The sequence below is a fragment of the Numenius arquata genome, chromosome 6, assembly GCF_964106895.1.
Source record: "Numenius arquata chromosome 6, bNumArq3.hap1.1, whole genome shotgun sequence".
NCBI classification, from domain to species: domain Eukaryota; kingdom Metazoa; phylum Chordata; class Aves; order Charadriiformes; family Scolopacidae; genus Numenius; species Numenius arquata.
The window spans coordinates 58,004,927-58,025,275 of NC_133581.1; the positions used below are offsets into that span (position 1 = coordinate 58,004,927).

The window sequence follows — 20,349 nt, forward strand, 5'->3', positions numbered from 1 at the left end:
CACGGCTTTGGCGGTTCTGAGGTCTGCAGTATTCTCTAGATGAGATCTCTGATTGTGCAACTGAGCCTTCATGTTTTCTGTAGAAGAAGGTAATTTTTGCAAAATTTGGAATGCTGCAGAGCCTGGCTGCTCCACTGTTATAAACGTGTTTTTCCATCACTGTACGTGTCCCCAGATCTTTACACAGGAAATGCAACAGGAAAGATTCATAAGGGTTTAGGGTATCAAAATAATTGTGTATTTAACCTGCAATAATAAACTAACTCATTGCATTTATAAACTGTGCGCTGGGTCCTGCTTTCTGGTGGCTCCTGGGATGTAGAAAGCTATAGGTGCCAGCAGAGGGCTCGCAGCCTCCCCTGCCCTGTAGGGGAACAACGCTGCCTTTGTCCCAGGCGGCAGCCCTTGCCAGCCCGCTCTGCAGGGTTTCTCTCCAGCTGTGCTTTGCATCCAGTTGTGACCCAGAAGAAGTGAGGGGTTCTGCCAGCTATTCGAGTCTTGCCATCTGGTCTAATGATACAACTATCTGACTCCTGAAGACCTCCACTAAAGCAGTTTGCGTGTTGAACCCCATAGAAAACATTCCCCCTCCACCAACAAAGATCTTGTAATCTTCTCTGCAATGTCTGTTGTGAAAGGTTGTGTGGCATAGACTGGGAGGTCTTCTGACAACTTTTCTAGGCCTTAATCCTACCAATGGAAATGTGATAGAGCCACCTAAGAGCTGCACTAGCTAGGCCTTCTCATGCAATGATGAGATTTAGAGGCACAAATCACAGTGCTGAGAGTTGGAGAGCAAGGGACAGCCTGTGATCCTGTGAGCTTAGATACTTCCCAATTTAAGGGAGCCTAAGCATTCTCTGAAGTCTCTGCAGGAACTGCATGCCTGAAAGATCCAGAAGATCCCTGAGTACCCGATCCCTGAGTACCCGCTTTTCCGTGGCAACCTTCACCTTTTGTCCCACCTATTCCTTGGACCTCTGGTCTAGTGTGGGAGGGGAAAGGCATCAAGGAATAATTTTTTTTTACAGTAATTTTCTAACGAGCCCTCTGCATGCCTTCCAAGTCATTTTCCACCACCCATTCATTATGGCCTTGCTTGTCATTGAGGCCTGTTGCCATTCACTAGAAATCAGAAAGCCGGGTTATTGTTGCCAGCATCATCCCTAGCATTCATGTTTATTGGGTGGGCTTTGAGAAAACCGAGCTTGTTCCAAGACATGTTCTTCAGTCCTTACAGAACATAAAGGAATTGCATGTACTTATTGGTCATAAAGGCAGAGTATATTCCAAGGGTGTCAGAAGCTGGATTTCTTGATATCAGTAGGGAAGCCAGAGATGTCAGGCTCTATCTGATGGCCCGTACCATTACATTTAATTTGGGCCCTGCTTCTGCCTCTAGTTTAGTGCCTTCCAACCTTCACAGATACTTTTGGCTACAGGATCCTGTAACCATTTTAGCACTTGTGTCAATCTCTGTCATTCAAGCTTTAAAATCTACTTCAAGGGGTTGTCCTGAAATATAAATAATTTTTCATGGCTAAGAAATTTTTATATAAAGATGCTCTGATGAGGGAAATCCAAAAGCAGCTGCTGTGCTGCTTCAGGAAGGGAAAGAGGCTCATCTGAGTGAAAACAGATGCGGCAACAGAGAGAGGAAGAAATGCAAAGCACAGGGGTTTTATTTTGGTCCAGAAATTGGCAAAAGATATAAAGGGGTGATTGAACAGTTCACAGAGCCAGAAACAAAACAGCCTGGAAATCAGAGGAGAGGAGTTCTGGGAAGTGTGGGCCTATAGGTATAAAAAATACTTGACTAAATCAGCCCTGGGGGTTGCTTCCCTGACTGGCTCGTGTTCACTTGACAGGCTGCAGTCATCAGAGGCTGATGCTACTTTCATCCGTCCACTCTTAGCTGTTATTTTCAGCAGGGTCTATGTTTTAGTCCCTCTTGATTCACCCTTTGGCTTTTCTGATTGGATTAAGATGTCAGTTTAGTGTGAGCAAACAGCTCCTTGCTTGGCAGGCTCTGGCTTGCTATGGACTTTTTATTGCTGATGGGTAAAACTGAGGATTTTTGAGAGAAATTTAGGAGCTGAATGTGGGACTGAAACACAGCTCAAGACGACAGACTGTTTCTGACTCCAGTTTGGAGTAGGGTTGGCAGGAGGCAAAGGACCCAGTGTGTATTTCTTATTCCTCTCCCATATATCTAAATATTTTTCCATGTGCGTGCTCTTTTTTTAGCCGCAGGTAAAGAAATTTAACTGTTTTCTTTGTTTTCATAGTGTATGACAGTGTTTCCTCAACTCCTTATTTTTTCCTTTTACTCTTTTTGCTTTTTCTGTGACCTAAGCCTGAAACCCACGTTCAGTCCCTGTTAGTCACTGGTATCTTCCTCTCTGCCACCCAGAGATCTTTGACTGCAGCCGACTGCCATCCAGTACCTCACTCCATTATCCTGCATTTATCTGAGATTACAAATTAAAGATGCCACGGACTGTGATAACACTTTCAGTTACAGATAGCTAAAGCTACAGTCCTAAAGTCATACAGACCTAAATACAACATGTAAGTGACATATTTAAATTAGTCTTGAGTAACTTAAATAATGTTTTACTATCTGCAAATTTTGCTCCCCGCTCTGCTTTCGGCATTATTAATGACACTCCTCTGAGTAAACCCAGTTTGCCATGCTAAAAAATTGCCTGTCTATTTCTTTTCATGATCTTTGCTTTTTGACTACTCTTTAATCAACAAGAATGATTACCTCTGGGTAACTTTGATTTCTTTATAATATTGTGGAGAATTCCGTAAAGACTTTTTCAAATCTGGTAAACCTAGAAGTTAATTATTTTCTGTATACTTTCCTGTTATATCCTCAGAGTTCTCAGACTAAGCACCTGTTGGACCATGACAGTCCTTTCCTGCTCCATTTCACCTCCACAGTCTGCACCGCTATCACTCATTGCATTCCTGATACATTTAAATTACAAATTTATTAGAACAAATTCCTCTGTTCTTTCCATTGTCTCAGTACAGAGCGTACAGTAACTTTGGGTGCCTAACCTAATAATAAATGGTGCCGAAAATCCTCTTTTCTGGCTCTTGCTTCTGAATTAGTCTTTCTTGTTTATTATGTAAAAAGGCTACGCTATGATTTTTTTTGTACCATCACAACGAGCATCCTGGGTGAGGCTAGAGGTTCACTGATGAAGCTGTGGGCTGAGGCCGGGGAGAGCAGGAAGGTTTGCAGCTCTGCCCTGCGGTGCTTTCAGCAGAGCACGTGGGGAAGGCTGTACTGGCTTCGCTTGTCTCCGGCTGTGCTCCTGGCCACTCTGCTGGGAGTAGGAAACCCAAGAAGCGAGCTGTGAGCTCTGTGAGGATACACAGCAAAAATCACTTAAGGTGACATTTGCACAGCCTTTTTTTCTTTTTTTTTTGGCTTGCATGGGAAAGAAGAACATAAAGGCACCAAAGCTGAGTACCTGCCTTTGCTCCTGGCAGTAGTCAGGTCGATAATGCAGAAGACACTGTCAGTAACCTCTAACGGCGTTCCACAAAATAAGTATGAGCCAGAGGAACTTCACTTTTTCATTCTTTGACCCAAGTCTTTGTTTCAGGAATACAACATCCTGAAGACAGGTTGTTGTCTGAAAGGTTGGATCCTTTACCCGGTGTGCAATAGCCAATCTCATGCGCCAGGACGAGACATTGATTATTTATTTTGGATTTGTGCACAAGGCCGGGTGCTCAGTGGTTTCCACCGATCAAGCACACCCATCAGAACTCTCTGTGCAATTTTTATACACACTTTACGACATCATTATAATATTAGTACCTGCTACCTATATTTGATTGGTTAGTCATTTACATATGATTACACCACCAAGTTATAGCTACCACACACGATCAAGGGAAGGGTCTTCACCCGGGCAAAGGTTTTCTTGACCTATGGGTGTGATTTTTAGTATTATAATGAAAGTAGTTCAGCTTAGGACACTAGGAATTTCCACTTTCCTGCCAAGCTGGCTAAACTTCTCAAAATGTGTAGATTAGTACCATCCTCAAAGTCCTTATGCTCAATGTGCCTCCTCGAGAATGATACAGTACTTGCCTCCCTTGACTAGCAGTTCTTTTCATTAACTCATGCTTGATAAATTCAAGGATAGAATCCTCATTAGTTGTAATAATACACATAAGGCCTTCCAACACTAGTAACTAATAAAATTTCAAGCATATGCTTTGGTAACAAGGTCATTGCTCCCGTTTTTCCAAGTGAACTTTGAGCTGTGTGTTTAATGTTGGAAGAGACCTGAACAACACTAGGATGCAACCAAGTCCACGTTTTCAAGCTCGTGCTGAGTAATGTTTGTACAGTGTGGGAAAGTAACGGAAGATTGGCGAGGAGGACTGTAAATACGCTCAAGTGACTCGCATGTCGGGGGCTGCAAAACACATATATCACACTAATTGTTTCTTAGTTTTGTGTGTTCAACAAGTAGAACATCTGCACTTAGATAACACAGGCCTGGGATGGACTCAGGGGCACCTTATCGAACACACCTGAGATTCCTGCCCTGCTGTTGAAGAGATCAAAGCACAGCGGAAAACTCTGCCTGCCAGAATCCTTGAAATACAGGCCCAAACAGCAAATGGGAGCTCTCTCGCTCTCTCACTCCCTTGCTAACAAGGACTCCCTTGCTAATAAGGACTCTCGCTGCGTGGTGTCTGCGTCCCCTGCTTGCCTGCCTCTGCCCGGGTGCTGCTTCAGAGGTTCCCTGATCCATGAGGTATTGAGATTAAATTTGTTCTTTGGCCTTAATCCATGGTTTTGTGGTTGTTCCTGCGTCCTGCCTGCATCGGCTCACACATACAGTTCAGATATCATGATGTTAATTAAATGAACTGTAGATCATAATAAGTGATCTCCAGGCAGGAGGAATGTGTCAGAGCGGCATGTTGCTAAAGTAACGCTGACTCATTAACTGCAACTTCCCCATGAGACTGAAAAACAAACATCACTTTTGGCTGTTTTGTTTCGGTCACATTGAGATGTTGTAATGTCGGCTCCACTGGATGTTTCCACAGCGTAGTGTGCCATGTCATGAAAAAAAAACCCCACATCGGACGCCAACCCAAATGAAACCCCAACCCCGGTTCATCCTCCAGGCACCCACCCACCCCGGCATCTCCGGCTGGGTCGGGCACTGCCCATAGACACACAGCCTCCCCCCGGGACACAGGTCTGGCTCAGTCCATGTCCCGCTCATCGCTTTCGGTTCACGCACTGAAGTCTCTCCCGCACCGGGGCGGCCGCTCGGCGGGGCCTTAGAACGGCGGGGCGGGGGCGGCCCCTCCACCGCTTCTGCCCGACCCCCGCCAAGGCTGACGCTCCGCCGGTTCCCAGCCGTGCCGGCCGGCCGTGCCCTCCTCCCCCGGGGCAGCCAGACACCCTTTCCCGCCCCCGCGGCGGGGCGGGGCGGGGCGGAGGGCGGGGGGGGGCCGGGCCGGGGGCGGTGGCGGCGCCTCCCCGCACGGCGGCAGCCAGTGAGCTCGGCGGGGGCGGCCGGGCGGGGTTTCCCGGCCAGGTGGGTACCGGCGGGGAGCGGAGCCGAGCCGGTGCGGTGCGGTGCGGTGCGGTGCGGTGCGGTGCGGTGCGGGCGGCCTGCGCTGCCGGCATGGTGCAGCAGCAGGAGCCGGCCGGGGCGGCGGGGCTGGCGGCGGGGGAGGCCGCTGCCCGCACCGCCGAGGTGCGGTTGTCCCGGCGTCGCTGGGCCGTGGTGTTGCTCTTCAGCAGCTACTCCCTGTGCAACGCCTTCCAGTGGATCCAGTACAGCAGCATCAACAACATCTTCATGCGCTTCTACGGCGTGAGCGCCTTCGCCATCGACTGGCTCTCCATGAGCTACATGCTCACCTACATCCCCCTGCTCTTCCCCGTCGCCTGGCTGCTGGACAAGAGGGGCCTGCGCCTCATCGCCCTGGTCGGCTCGGCCCTCAATGCCCTGGGTGCCTGGGTGAAACTGGGCAGCCTGAAGCCGCACCTCTTCCCCGTCACCGTCCTGGGGCAAGTCATCTGCTCCCTGGCCCAGGTCTTCATCCTGGGCATGCCCTCGCGTATCGCCTCTGTCTGGTTTGGCTCCCACGAGGTCTCCACTGCCTGCTCCATCGCTGTCTTTGGGAACCAGGTAACAGGGCGGCTGTGCCCTGGCTGGCTGAGCACATGGGACAAGCCTTCGCCAGCCTGGCTGGAGACTGGGAGTGCTAAGGGGGCAAAGCAGCAAACCAGGGAGGGGGAAGAGATGCACAGGGCCTCGAGGGCAGGAGCAAGGATAAGAGGTATTTACATGAAATTCCCCCTGGGAAATGCAGCTGGTACCTGGAGGGACATAGCTGGGGTTAGGCTGTGGACTGATGGTGGTGGCAGAAGCAGGTGGGACCTAAGTCTACAAAGCTGGGGGTAGCATGGGGGTTAGGTATGATTCTGGCTTTGAGCGGTGTTTGGACTCGGGATCTTCTCCAGTGCCCTGCTACTCCTGTGTCTGCAAATCTCCAGTCCAAGGGTATGATGCAGTAGCCCCATGGATAGGCTGGAGGGGAATGTGAGGTGCTGAGAAACACGCTTTGGGCAGAGTGTCCTGCAAACCTCAGATCTACAGCTGCATCTGGACTTGACGCTGCAATATCCTCCTCCTGCTGACAACAAGATGGGACAAAGGCGATTAACTGTCTACCGAAAAGAGTACTTGTCACTGGGCCTTGGAGGAAAAGGACTTTAGCACTTTCATACCTCTTAAAAGTGGGTACAGAGTTTCCACAAGCGGTTGCTTTGAAAAGAAGCAAACCTTCCATCCTGCTAGGGCAAGGTGAGCTCCCCGAGCATTCTTGTATTGAGGCGGGTCAGGGAGGCCAGTGACCTGCACTTGCTCAAGCTGTGATGGTCTTGTAGCTAGCTAGTGCTCAGAGGAGATAAATTTTTCCACAGCTTTGAAAGAATGAGGGAAATAGCTTCCTGACCCTTGCACTGGAACACCCACTCATCCTTGTGGCATGAAGCAGATAGACCAATACTGTAATGTGGCGTAAGCAAAGTGAGTCTGTCTCTGCAAAGCTGATGTGAAGAAGAGGGAAGTAGAACCTGGCACTAGCTGCTAGGCTGGACCTCTGCCCCTTACTTTGAGACCTGGTGTGCTGCCCTGCACATGACCGTGTGCTGCCCTGGTCCGTCTTTAGTTCAGCCTGTGGGTGCTATTTGGATTTGAATGGTTTGCAATTCAGGTGGTTTCTTAAGCACGTTTTCCTCACAGGTAACTTTGTGTGCAGTGGGTTTGAGGTCTCCTTTCCTCGCATTCCTGGATTTTTGTACTTACTTAAATACTACTCAAGTAAAAAGAGGTGAACGCTTGGAGATGGTGTTTGTGGAACAATGATAGGGAATGCAGGAGATTCTGGCTTACATCTTTTGGAAAGAGAAAACATACTTATCTTTCTCTGAGTGAATCTTAGCTTTCCTCTTCGCTCTAATCACCTAGGGTAGCGGGCTGTTTTTTATGTGTTTTAAATGAATCTTTAGAGTAGAAGGCATTTAACTTGGCGTGAACACTCTGCTGCTTTAGGAGTAAATAAGTAACAGCGTTTTGCTGTTAGACTTTTTTTTTTTTTAATTATTCAGGTGAAGTTACTCAACAGTGTGCCTAAGAAATCCAAACAATGAGGTTTTCAGCCTGTGTGTGAGTATGGTATCCTCATCGTCCTAAAAGGAGCAGGTTAGTTTAATGGTTGCGAAAAGCAAACTTTGGCTATGCGTTTGGTGTTCCACACTGCTCTGGGGGTTGAACTGACATAGCAATGCGACCTCAGTTCAGTACACAGCCCTTTCTTTGTAAGCCCAGACTTTCCTTTTAGAGAATTGGAGAAATCAGAAATAGCAATGACTGAAGACAGGGCATGCTCCATAGGAAGGACCTATTCATTCCCTTAATTTGATTCTCTTAGTTGAGGGTCCTGAGGTGTGTAATCATAGTGAATGAAAAGTAGCTATTTTGTTTAGCGGTGGTTGGGCAGGGGAAAGAAATAGAGGCATTCTTTTTTCCCGACTCTGCAGTTAAAGACTGTGTTTTAGGGAGTGTTAGCAAAGGGTATAATACAGCGGGTTTGTAATTGCAGTATGCCAGTATGGCAAATTATTCCCTACGCTCATTCCTCTACAACTGTATGGTTTTCCTTTCCTCGCTGTGTCTCTTAGTTACAAATGGTGGAAAACTCTGTCACAAGTTACTATCACGATTATTATTATCGAATGCCAAGCACTGATGTCCCTCTCCGACAGGAATTGCAATCAGCTACACAGAGGATTGGGGCAGTGTCACTGCTGCTTTGTTTGATACACCTGCCCTCTTTCTGCGCTTGCCCTCTCAGCCTTGGGCAGCACTTGGGCAGCGCTGTCCTGAGGAGACCTTTGCCTGCTGGTTCCTCTAGGTCTGCCAGGGTGATGTCTGCTCGGGACACACCGCTGCTGCTTGTTGGCTGACGGTAACCTTCAAGTTCAAAGTCAGCCCTGAACAGTAAATCATTGAATCAGTCAGACTGAGTATTAAATCTCTTTTAAAAAACAATAAAAACTTTAGTAGAGTATCAGATTCTTCTCACTTGTTCCGTGTTCTGTGTTGGTTGTGGTATGTGAAGTGCAAAGAAGGATTAGCTTGAGCACTCCTGAATCAATGCTGGAGAGCTTCTAGGAGAGAAGAGTGTGGACACCTGTGGAGGAGGTGACCACATTCTCTTGTTTACCCACTGCTGGTGTTCATGACATTTTACTTTTCCCCATTTTAACAGGGAGATGCATGGGTTTTTCCATTTCTTTTTTCTCCTTGTCCCTGCAAGTGCATGTATGGGGAGGTGTAGAATGGGGTTCATTTGCATGTTGGATACTTTGGCATTAAAATATTAGTAGCATCTCATTGCTTAAAAGACTGGGGGGAAAAAAAAAAAATTCTATGTGGAGACTTTTCCTCAGGCTGAAGTTCTGGAAGGAAGAAGTGTTTTGGAGAGTTCCCAGATGTGTTTGATTATTGGAAGGAATTTGTCTGACATGCTTCTGAAATACAGTCATCAGTAGTAGTGTGCCTGATAGGTCATCAGCAGTGTCATTTGTGGAGGAGCTTGGCGCTGGACATCTCCGTGAAGTCCCATGTACAAGAGGTGGGTGGGAGAGAGCACTTTGCGTAAGTCCCTGCTGCTTCCATTGTGGTATGTTGATCCACCAGCCAGTTCCCTGTCTGGGGCTGTGGTTCAGACCTGACAGGCTGCAGCAAAGGGGCTTCTGTGTCAGAGGGAGACTGTCCCCTCATTCTCTCTGGTGACAGGACCACAGTGAGAAGAAGAAACGCTCTCCTGAGATACCAGCATTTGCAGGAGCAGGTGCTTGCTGGAACAGCAAGCCTTGCCTCCTCCTTTAACACGCTTGCTCTCCTTGGCTTTTGGGGATGAAGAAACAAGGTGCTGTGGTGTGACACAACTAACGCAGTGGTGGGGATGTTTAGGTGACGAGTTAAATTCTCATGTTTTTTTGAGATTTTTGGTGGCCAGGGCCCAGGTCTCTGCTTCAGCTGCCATGGTGTGGGCTGGACTGCTGTACTGGGGCCACGCTTCTTCAGGCATGCTGGTTTTAGGCGTATCTCTTCCTGCTGTGTCTCCCTGTTCTTGCCTGATGGGCAGGGGACATGGGCAGCAGGCAGGGAAGTGCTTGTGGCTTCTGCCATTCTGACAAAGAGAAACTTTGTTGGGACTAAGGACCCAGGCATCTTAGACCATCTTTCTGCTGTAATTTTGACTTTTCATTTGTTAGCAGGGGTTGCTGAAAGATGTTGATGTGGTTTGGGAGGAAAGGAAACTTCAGCTTCATATTCACCTCTGCCTCTGGGGAAAAATGATGGAGCACCTGACTGATCTTCAGTCAGTTGTTCTTGTTGTTGGTTTTTTTTTTTTTTTTTTGTTGTTGTTTTGGTTTGGGGTTTTTTTTGTGGTTGGACTCAATGATCTCAAAGGTCCCTTCCAACCAAGAAGATTCTGTGATTCTGTCCTTGTTCTGATGCAGCTGGCACGTGAATTCAGAGATTTCGGGCTCCTGTAACAGAAACGGCCTGAGGCAGAACTTTTAGGTGCTATCTGCAGACTGCTGAGCAATGGCTTTTCAAGTGGACAAACTGGATGATAAACTGTGAATGACACTCGGGGAAACTCTCTCCCTCTTGGTGGGTCCCTTCCTCTTGTTGTAACCTGGGGGAAAGAGTTTGCATGGGGTAGTGGGTGGGTGTTGCAGAGTAATTGGGTCTGCAACATCTGAATGGCTTTGGTGCTGGTGAGCCTGCGGCACTGTTTGTGCTGAGCGTGTGCTGCTCTTTGATGCCTCACTGCTAACTCTGTCCTGTACCTTTTGCCCTTCAGGGAAGGCAGGATCTGAAAGTCTAAGAAGTGTTGTGGAAATGGAGCATGTCCTGTGGAATTCCTGTCTTCGAGTGGACTTCTAGATCTCCTTGGCTGTTCTGTCCCTGCCAGAGGCTCCCCGTCTCTTCAGATGAGATTTGATCCCTGTTAGAAATGAGGGCAGGTGGTAGTCTGACTTACATCCTTTTGTGGCTTGGCCCTGTATCTCCCAGGGTTTTAGCTATTAGAATAGACAAGATTTTAGCCAGGACCAAGAGGAACTGGTAGTGGCAGTAGTTAATGATTGACATTCTCCAACCCTGGCTCCTTTCTCTCCCTGTAAAGAAAGGCAGGGTGGATCAAGCACTTGGATCACAAGGAGTGCTATGTGTCAGCTCTCAGAGATCCTGGATGTGGCTCAATGTGGGAGGGCGTGCTGACCAAACAGCAACGTGGCTTTCCCAGGAATGCCTAAGTTTCTATAAACAGACACTGGAACCTGAAATTAACTTTTTCTACCCATTTCATCTGGTGCTCCCTTCTCAGCTATACACCAAAGGCGGCTGCTCCCCCTTCTCCCTCACAGAAGCGGTTGGCTTTTGGGTTGTGTTCTTTGGAAGTTGCATAGGAGTTAAATGAATGACTGCAGTGTTTTTGCTCGGAGCGGCTGCCTACGGCACCCTCAGTGCTTGCCCTGCAGGATCCCCTGGGGCTGGCTATGTTAGGTGACTGTAGTAGGTTCTTGACCAAAGTATTATATCCCAACTTGAGGATTCCAGCAGCAGCTGAGGTAGCTGTCAGAGCTGAAACCCCTCTTCTGCTTTACTCTCTCTTGTCTCCTGCTGTTGTTTTGCTGCATTGTGTTTCTTTCCCAGTAAACTGGGGGAAGGTGCAAGACCGAGAGGCCCTGAATGACTTGCAAAGGGAAGTAGTCTTCATCGTATGGCATTGCATCATATTTAGCAGTATGGGGTGATGCCACAGAAGCAGAAATGTGATGAGGAAGGGAGTTTGCTTTGCTTGCAGAAGACCTTTGGTTGTGTAAGTGCAGTTTGAAAAAAAAAAAAAAAAAAATGCACTACCTCCTATGTCAGTGGGAGAGTAAAAAAGAGCCTAAGCCCTATCTTATCTTGTGACAAGGCCTGGATTACAATTTTTCCTTTCACAACTTGAGTCTTTCCTGCTTCTTAAAGAAAGAAAGGTGACTCACCTGTGGTTTCCAAACATTTATGTATGTTGACTTCCTGACTATCTGGATTTCAACAGGCTCTTTGGGTTTTGCTGTCAGTGGTATGGAAGAAGCATATTCTGGACAGCAGCCCACACAAAAGTATACTGGGTAGGAACTGGCAGCTTCTGCTTTACACAGCTCTTCAGTTGGGTATTTTCAATTCTGCTGTATCCCCTTGTATAGAAGGGCAGCTGGGACCTGTGCTGGTAGCAAAGGATTGGGAAGCTGATGTGCAGTAGGAGTCACAGGGTGTGAGAAGGGGGTGGCTTTCTGCTCTCTGCAGATAGCAATATGTGAATTGTAGGGTCAGAAAGTTTAGCTGCTCCCGTGAAATGTCATGGTTATAGCGTGGGAGGCACCTGCAGTTAGAAAAGGAGGGAGCGCTGCAGGAGGGAACACTGCAGGGCAGGGCTTTGACACACAGACAAGAGTAGAGGAAGAGGCTGTGTTGCCCAGGGCTTTGGAATAGGTACGTCCTCAAAGGTGGTGAATGGAGATCCAGGTCTGATGCATTTAATTATGTTGACAGAACTGTCGAAGGGGCATCTGGCATGGGTCCTGTATGTATTGAGCATGGTTCAAAGTTCTCGTCTCTCATACATGTAAAAGCAACGTAGTGAGGAGAGCCCTTCTGTTCCCCTTCATAAGGGCTTTCCTACTGCAACAAGAGGCACGTTTTTCAGATCCAGCAGACTGTGCAAGTTCCCCCTCCTCCCACCTGTCAGATGTGTCCTTTCGCTGCTACCAGTTACATTCTGCATCTTTGCACTGGTTTACACTACGGGGCGGCTAGTGTGGGCTACGTGACATCCAGATGTAGTCTCATCTGTTACTGAACAGCATGGATGCTGCTGTACTTGGCTTGGGAACTTGCTGAGATTGCGTTGAAATCATAGCATCTGAAAAGCCTGTTGTATTGGTGTTTATCAACGTATAAACTTCAGTCTGTAGATTGCTACAGTTTTTGCCCATTTGGCCAAACCAGTGGGCTGCTGCCCCTGGGGCTTCCGGGGACTCTTGCCTGTGCTGGGCCTCCTAAAAATTCACATCACTTTTCTCTTCCTCCATTCCTGATTTGAGTATTTGGTAACAAAGCAGAGTTTGCAGTTTGGTGTGTTTGTGTGCGAGTAGCGTGGGTTTTCTGTTGACTTGTTCTTTTGAACTCATGGATGAATACCATCTGGTCCTGACACCTTGTAGAAGAAATTAGTTGAAATAAATTGATTAAGGTCTTCCACTGATAATACTTCAGATTTTTTGCCATATGAAGAGGTCCTGTTGATGTGGAAACCTCCCATAAATATCATGTCATGAATGCTGGTGCAAGACTTCATTTACTTCTCCCTCTTTCTCGAATGTTCTCCTTCCACAGCGATCATCTTTTGGCCCTACCGACTTTCTGATTTTACTGTGTTTGAAGAGTTTTGACTTAGTTTGTGAAGTTGATCCCCAGTCTTTTTTGGGCTTAATTATGGTTTTACTTTAGCTTGGTCCAGCTTGCTGTCTTTTTTTTTGGTGGTTGTTGGTTTGGTTTTGCCTCTGATGCAGTGTCTTTACACAGTCTTAATGCCACTCGCAAGCATTTTATTTCTTTGGCTTTTCTTTTGAATTTCTTTTTAACAAGCTTCTTTCCTCTTAGGCAGGTCCCTCTTGCCAGTTAAATATTGCCATAGTGCTTTGGAGGGTGGGTTTTTTGTCACTGCTGCAAGGAAGCTGAATTTGAGTGTAGTGCAGACCTGTTCTGTAATATTGATTGTGGTCACACTGTGCTGCTCTAGGTCTAAATCACAAATTGTGCTGCCTCTTATAGGTTCTCCTCAGAAAAGAGTATTTATGGAATCCAAAAATGCAGTCTCTGCATCGTCCCTGTCGTGACGCTTATTTAGCCTGCAAGGGCATTGTCGAAATTTCTCACTGCTGTATTTTTTTTTTCTGCCTTTGCAGCATCTCTCTCTTTCTATCTTTTAACGCTTTAATTGACCTTCTGGTTTTGGTGGTCTCCTCTGTCAATATTTGTGCTTACTTATGGAATTTTATAGGGCTTCTGTATTCCTGTTGCTGACTCTTAGTTTTCTTTAAGGTGGAGACCCACTCCTCCATCGATCATTCATTTACAATTTTTATGCTGATACCACACTGATTATCTTCCTTCAGCAGACTCTTAGTATACAAACAGCTAAACTTAAACTAGACATTCCATTTTCCATTTCAAGACTTCGGGTGCGTTTATACCATCTCATTAGCCACTTGCTCTTGGGTTTGTTGCCCATTCTTGTATATGCTTGAATGTTGAATGTGATGTTGTCGTTGGGACTGGTCCTTGACAAAATTCAGATAGCAAATATGTTCCTTCTGTCCTTTATCAGCCTTTAAAGAATAAGTCACCTGAACAGCGCACTCTGCTGTAGTTGTTGACTTCCCTCGTATTCTGCTTAAAAATTACCCCAAAGCCTTCTTAAAATAAAGTGCCAGCAGCCTGGTTCTTGAGGAGAGATTCTCGGAGATAAGGACAGTGTTGTGTGTTTTGGGTGTGGCGACGCTGAATGGTGTACTGAATTTTGGGAACTAGAGCCTATCTATATAGGTCTTGGAGACCTTTCTCCTGTACAAAGGTTGGAGATGCTAATTTGTGTGCTGGTGAGAGGGACTGCACTACAAACCCTAATGACTGATGGTGTCTGTAAGGAGGATGTCACAGACTGTTGCAGAACCAACCTTGTTTTTAAATTACTTTATTTTCCCAGCCCTGACATGAGAGGTGTGGAGAAGAGACAAAAGTTATTTTTCTCTTGCTAAGGCAGCTTTAAATTTTCTGGTTACCTGGTTACAGTGTTGTCTGTTCGGCTGATGGTGATGTGGGCACTGTCCTGCTGAGAACTGGGCTAAAAATCTCCTTGTGAAAGGTAAAGCATGTGTTCTATAATACTCTTCGTGTTGTTGAGAGCTTGTCTTTGTTGCTAAAAATGGTATGAATAATCCAAGGTCTATGAGTATCCTTCAGGAAATCTTCGGTTTTAGTGAAGTCAGGGGCCTTGTCTTCATGGGATTAACAACATCAGTTGCTCTGAAATATAAAAGGTAGCTCCTATTGCTGTGACTGCTGTGACTTTTTTTTTTTTCCCTTCCACCAACCTAGTCCTTCACAAAGGTTTAACAAACTCCTAAAGGATAAAAGTGGTTCCTGTTTTGGGAGATGAAGAGAGACGACAAAATATCCATTTATGGTTTGAAAAATTGTTCAGTTCTTTTTCAAAAGACAAGAGCGGTGTCCAAGAAAGCTGAGTAAGTCTGTGTTCCATTGGGTAAGTGATGACTGTAGAACTTCCCAGTAAAGGATTTCTGAACAATTTGCAAAACAGATTCTCAAGACCTTATTTGCTAGGTACATCAGGTAGATCCTTTTTTCAGGAAGGAGAAGCTAGAGGGAGATCTGGAAAAAGTAAATCTTGGCTGTGGTCCTACAGAAACTTAGAGGTCAGAATAAAGCACAGATCTCTCAGCCTTTCCTGTTTTGCTGCAGTTCAGCAGCTCGTGGGACTAGCATGTGATTGCAGAGAGCAGGAAGCCAAGAAACACCTACCAGAGGAATCGATCCCAGTTCTTCCAAGAATGAAACGGTGATAAGACAAAGGAGCAATTTACAGGAAGGTGTTTATAGATCTTATTTGGTGAAGGGTGGAGGGGAACACGTGAGACCTGTTATGTAAGAGCCAGTAAGACTCTTCCCTTGAATAGAAAGGAACAATGTTGAGAGGCTTTTTCTCAAAGCTTGAACACTAAGGAGTGCCAAGGAGTTAGGACTGAAGCCCAGTGTGGTTGTGTCCTGGGCTGGGTGGGTACACTGGAGCCACAGGCCTGCACTTTGGCCACAAGCAGGGCAAAATAACATGCTGCAGAGATGAACAGGCTTCTGCCCTCTGTGAGTGATCCCTGTGAGCATCTGTCTGTTGCAGTTGCCTTCTCTGTGCAGCTGCAGGGTTGTTTCCCTTGTGCAGAGAAGGGAGAGGCGTGCAATTTAAGGAAGATCAGAGTTTGAAGCCTCTAAGCCAGCTGATAGTTGTGCTTGCTGGCAGTCGATGAGTCTCTGGTGTTGGTGCGCAGTGCAGAGGAGGAGCGTGGACCTCACCGACTGTGACGAGATGCTGGGGATAGGCTGTGTCTGAACAATGTTGAGCTCTGGAAAGTTTAGTCCTGTGTGAGAGGCTGCCTGTAATGTGTTTAACCTTCCTAATGGTCTCTTAAGTTTCCTCCTAAGCTCTTTCAGTCTTTGGCTTGCTATCTGGGACAGCACAACTTGTGTCTGGCTTCAGTACGTTTAACATACCCCTGAATGGTCTCATTCCCAACAGTGCGCTGAACCGGTGAGGAACTTGGTGAGAGTGGGTCTTGGGGAGTCTTGAGGAAGAGTCTTGGTAACACTTCCCACTGGCTGCCCGTGATGTTCCAGCACCAACAATGAACTCAGCACAGATGCCTGTTGCTGATCCTGCCTGACCCAGGCTATTCTAGGTCCCAGTGAAGGGCAGTGATTGATGCAGGAGAAGTTTGGCCAGACATGGTTGGAAGGTACTTGTTTGTAAACTAAATAGGGTGTCTGAGTCCAGCAGATATCTCTGCTTGAAACGTAAGCTTTCTTTTTGTCTCAAAAATCCACTAGCTAGATGGAGGAGGAGGGAGTTTGTGGAGTTTTCTGGGTTTTTATCCCAACTACCAGATATGGCACCTGAAATGTATTTGTTCTTGATCTTGATCCTGCCCAGTGAGTAGATCATATCTCCAAAAGAGATATGACAGAGGAAGCATGCAGAAAGCACACGGAGTTTTTGCTAGAAGGCAGCCTGTGCAACGTGTCTGAGCTTGTGTCTGGGTTACAGGGCTCCTGGGTCATTCTGCTCTGTTTGCTGACATGCTTGGATGTGTTTTGTGGGCAGCATAGTCCTCGTCTTTCTTAGCCTTTGCTTTCCAAACCTGTAGAGTAATAGACCCTTTCCAGGGCCTATGAAGACCTGGAGCACTGCAGAATCCTCCTGTATGGCAGCAGTTGGCCAGCGGTGCTGTCTTGCTGCTGTTTGGTCATCAGTGAGGCATAAACAGTCTCCTCTCCAGTCCATTCCCCTGGGACAATGGGTCATCATAGTGCTAATTGATTCCTACTGGCCTAATGTTTCCTATAAGGAAATGGTAAATGCAGTGGCCTTAGTTTGACTATATCCTCAATTCCATGTTTTGCATACTCCTCCCTCCTCTCTTAGTGTGATGAGGGCAGTGGCTCTGTAGAGGCTGTATTGGGGTAGCATGAATAACTGGTGGGTGGGATTTTTTTTTTAAGCTGCTAGTTAATATTGGTTCAGTTAGCTCTGTTCTCATACTGTTAGCACTTTCCTGTGTCCAGGCAAATGGTACAGCTTGCAGAAGAGATTGGAAATCTCTTGTTTCAAGCAAGGATGAGAATGGCACCTGGCACCTCTCTTTCTTGGGTGCCTTCTCAGTCCTTCCATCTATTGGAGGCTCTTGTGTGTGCCTTGTCACTGCCCACAACAGGAAACATAGGTTTAAATTGGGGAAATAGCAAAAATGAGGGTGTTGCTAAACAAAAAATTGCTTTTGCCCTAAACAGGGGGTAAGTGTGCAGAGCAACCAAGAGCTGAGCATGATCATGGCTCTTTTTCTGATGTCTGAGAGGGCTGCATGTGCTGGTAAGGGCCAGGGGAACAGGTGAATAAACAGTGCTTGGGAACCAAACTGTGATTGAAACACAGCCACAAACAGTAAAACACAAAGTAGGGAAAAAAGTGGCTTTTGTAGGTTCCTCTTGTGTTTAGACTACTAGCGAATGTGCCGAGTGAATTTTGGCTCGCACTTCGTGAAGAGTGTGCTCCTAAGTACCAACGCAGCTATTTCTTTTCTCTCCCATTTGAGAGTGGCACTGAAGGTGTGTGCCTCTGTCAGTCCCACTTATCAGTGTAGCAAAGCCTGTGCTGCTGCAGCTCCATGTCACTGTCCTGGAGAAATAGCTGTGGAGTTAAAAGCCCTAACATCCTCACTAAAGTGTGCTGCCACTGCAGGACCTCCTCAGCTGGACATGTGGGGCTCTTGGCATAGTAGAGGCCAGAGCTGCAGGGGTTTCTTCTTGCAGCCCTTCAGAGCCAAGCATTTTATCCAGGGGCAGTTGCCAAGCCCCATCACACAACCTTGATGTTTAGGATATGTCCTGTCAGCACCTCCATTGCTCTCAACCTTGGTGTTTTTCTAGGTTCTCATAGTGATCTTGTCTGGTTAGCCTTGTCTTGGGAGGAGGCTCATTAGGAAACAGTGTCATAAAGTCCTGAGCCAGATTAATATCTCACTTACTGGGGGAGGGCAGGTTTCTGTCTTTGCCCTTGTCTCTGTCTGTCTGGAAAATAAATTGGTTCAACTCCTTAACCCAGCAAAGAATTGTGGCAGGTTTTCACTGAATTTCACTCAATTTTTTAGAGTTGGAAGGGACCATAGAGATCATCTAGTCCAACTCCCCTGCCAAAGCAGGATTGCCCAGAGCATGTCAGAGCATGTTACTCAGGACTGCATCCAGGCGGGTCTTGAAAATCTCCAAAGAAGGGGACTCCACAACCTCCCTGGGCAGCCTGTTCCAGTGCTCTGTCACCCTCACCGTGAAGAAGTTTCTTCTCATATTTGAGTGGAACCTCCTATGTTCCAGCTTGTGCCCGTTGCCCCTCGTCCTCTCACTGGCAACCACTGAAAAGAGTCTGGCTCCCTCCTCCTTCAACCCACCCTTCAGATACTTATAAGCATTGATAAGGTCTCCCCTCACCCTTCTCTTCTCCAGACTAAAGAGTCCCAGCTCTCTCAGCCTTTCTTCATAAGGGAGATGCTCCAATCCTTGAATCATCCTCGTTGCCCTTTGCTGGACTCTTTCCAGTAGTTCCCTATCCCTCTTGAATTGGGGAGACCAGAACTGGATGCAGTATTCCAGTTGTGGCCTCACCAGTGCAGAGTAGAGGGGGAGAATGACTTCCCTCGACCTACTAGCCACACTGTTCCCTATGCAGCCCAGGATTCCATTGGCCTTCCTGGCCACAAGAGCACACTGCTTGCTCATTGTCATTTTGCTGTCTACCAGGACCCCCAGATCTCTCTCTTCAGAACTTGTCTCCAGCAGGTCCGCACCTAACCTGTATTGGTGCCTGACATTCTTCTTCCCCAGGTTTTGGTGGTCTGTTTTCTGCCATTTTTAATGAGCAAAATTGGATTACCAGGTGATTAGGCCAGGACCAGAGCAGGTGCACAATAAGGAGGGGGATGTGTGTGTGGACAGGAATGTACATGCATGGGGGAGGACAGGGGAAGCAAGACCTCCATTTTGATGGAGGCAGGTATTCATTCTGCTCAATTCTGTTGTAGAAGCTTGTTTTGAATGTCCTGACAGTTGTGAGTGCAGTGGGGGGGACCTCTCTTATGGCCCAATTGCAATGGGTAGCTAGGTTTTATGTCTTAATTATTGGGTGGTAAAGAAGATTTTCACCTTGGTTGTGAAGTTGGATTAGGCTCAGTTGCCCTTACTGGGCATCAGGGGGCTGAGCTGTGGGGTGGTGCCAGTGTTTTGGTTCCACATCACACATCTGTGTATCCCCTCTATCCTCAGCTCGGCATCGCTGTGGGCTTTCTGGTCCCTCCAGTTCTGGTTCCCAACATGGAGGATGAGGAGAAGTTGGCCTATCACATCAGCATCATGTTCTTCATGACTGCAGGCGTGGCAACAGCCCTGTTCATCCTGGTTGTTATAGGTAAGGAGGTGAGAGCGTGCACAGGAAACCAGGAGAGAAGATCATCCTCTGTGTGTGAGGGGCCAGTGTGCTAGGAAATGGGCCGGGGAGGTCATCTGGGGATGTGTCCTAGAACGCAGCTCACAGGGTCGGGCAATACCATATCTTGCTGCTTCAAGCCATTGATGAACAGCATGTGTAGAAGGGAGTACAAGAGGTTGTGAGTGAGCCTGCCAAATTGTTCAGTTCATCCTTTGATTGCCTGCATAATAAAACCCTGGCATGAGTAAGTCCTTTAAAAGCCAACAGAAATCTTCCAAGGTTCACGGTCATCTTGCCTGCAAACAGGGTGCAGGGCCTTGGATTATGTCTTGGCCCTGACTACCTCTTAAGGGTAGGGAGAAAGAGGCAGGTTATCTGTCATGACAGGAACAAGCTGTTCCTAGGATGGAAAAAAGTAACCAGTTATGAGTGGAGAGAAGGAAGCATTAAGGGCAGCAGCAGGACACCAGAGATGCCATTCTCCTGCTTAACATGTGAAGTAGAAGTCAGATCTTTAGCATGAAAGATTGACAAGTTCACTGGAGAGCAGAGCTTGTCTGCTGAATTCCATGTAACGCCAGCTGGCTTTTCCCATTCCACTTCTGCATTTGTAACCGCAGGCAACACTTTTGCAGCTGGCAGGCCATCATCCTGGAGACAAAGGCATTATTAGTCCTGAGAACTCTTTTGTTGCTGCCAGACACTGCCTGCACAAAAAGCTAATTGAGAACAAGGTGTCTCCCCAGTCGCAGGAGTTATGTTCTAGAGACCCTGTTCTTTTCTATTCGATAAGCTCATGCATGGAGATCAAAGCTTAAGAGTGATGGTGTGTTTTGGTTTTACTAAACCCTCTGGTTGCACTTGGTTTTGCTAGCCCCTCTGCCG

At 47.1% G+C, this 20,349-nt stretch overlaps 1 protein-coding gene across 1 annotated transcript in view; it reads left to right on the forward strand.

Moving 5' to 3' along the window:
• Window positions 1–5,681: 5,681 nt before the first annotated feature.
• Window positions 5,682–20,349, forward strand: part of FLVCR2 (FLVCR choline and putative heme transporter 2) — a 37,622-nt gene continuing 22,954 nt past the window's right edge. The window contains exons 1-2 of the mRNA XM_074149585.1: window positions 5,682–6,191; window positions 19,302–19,443. Coding sequence (XP_074005686.1) covers window positions 5,682–6,191; window positions 19,302–19,443 — 652 coding nt within the window. The remainder of the gene's footprint in view (window positions 6,192–19,301; window positions 19,444–20,349) is intronic.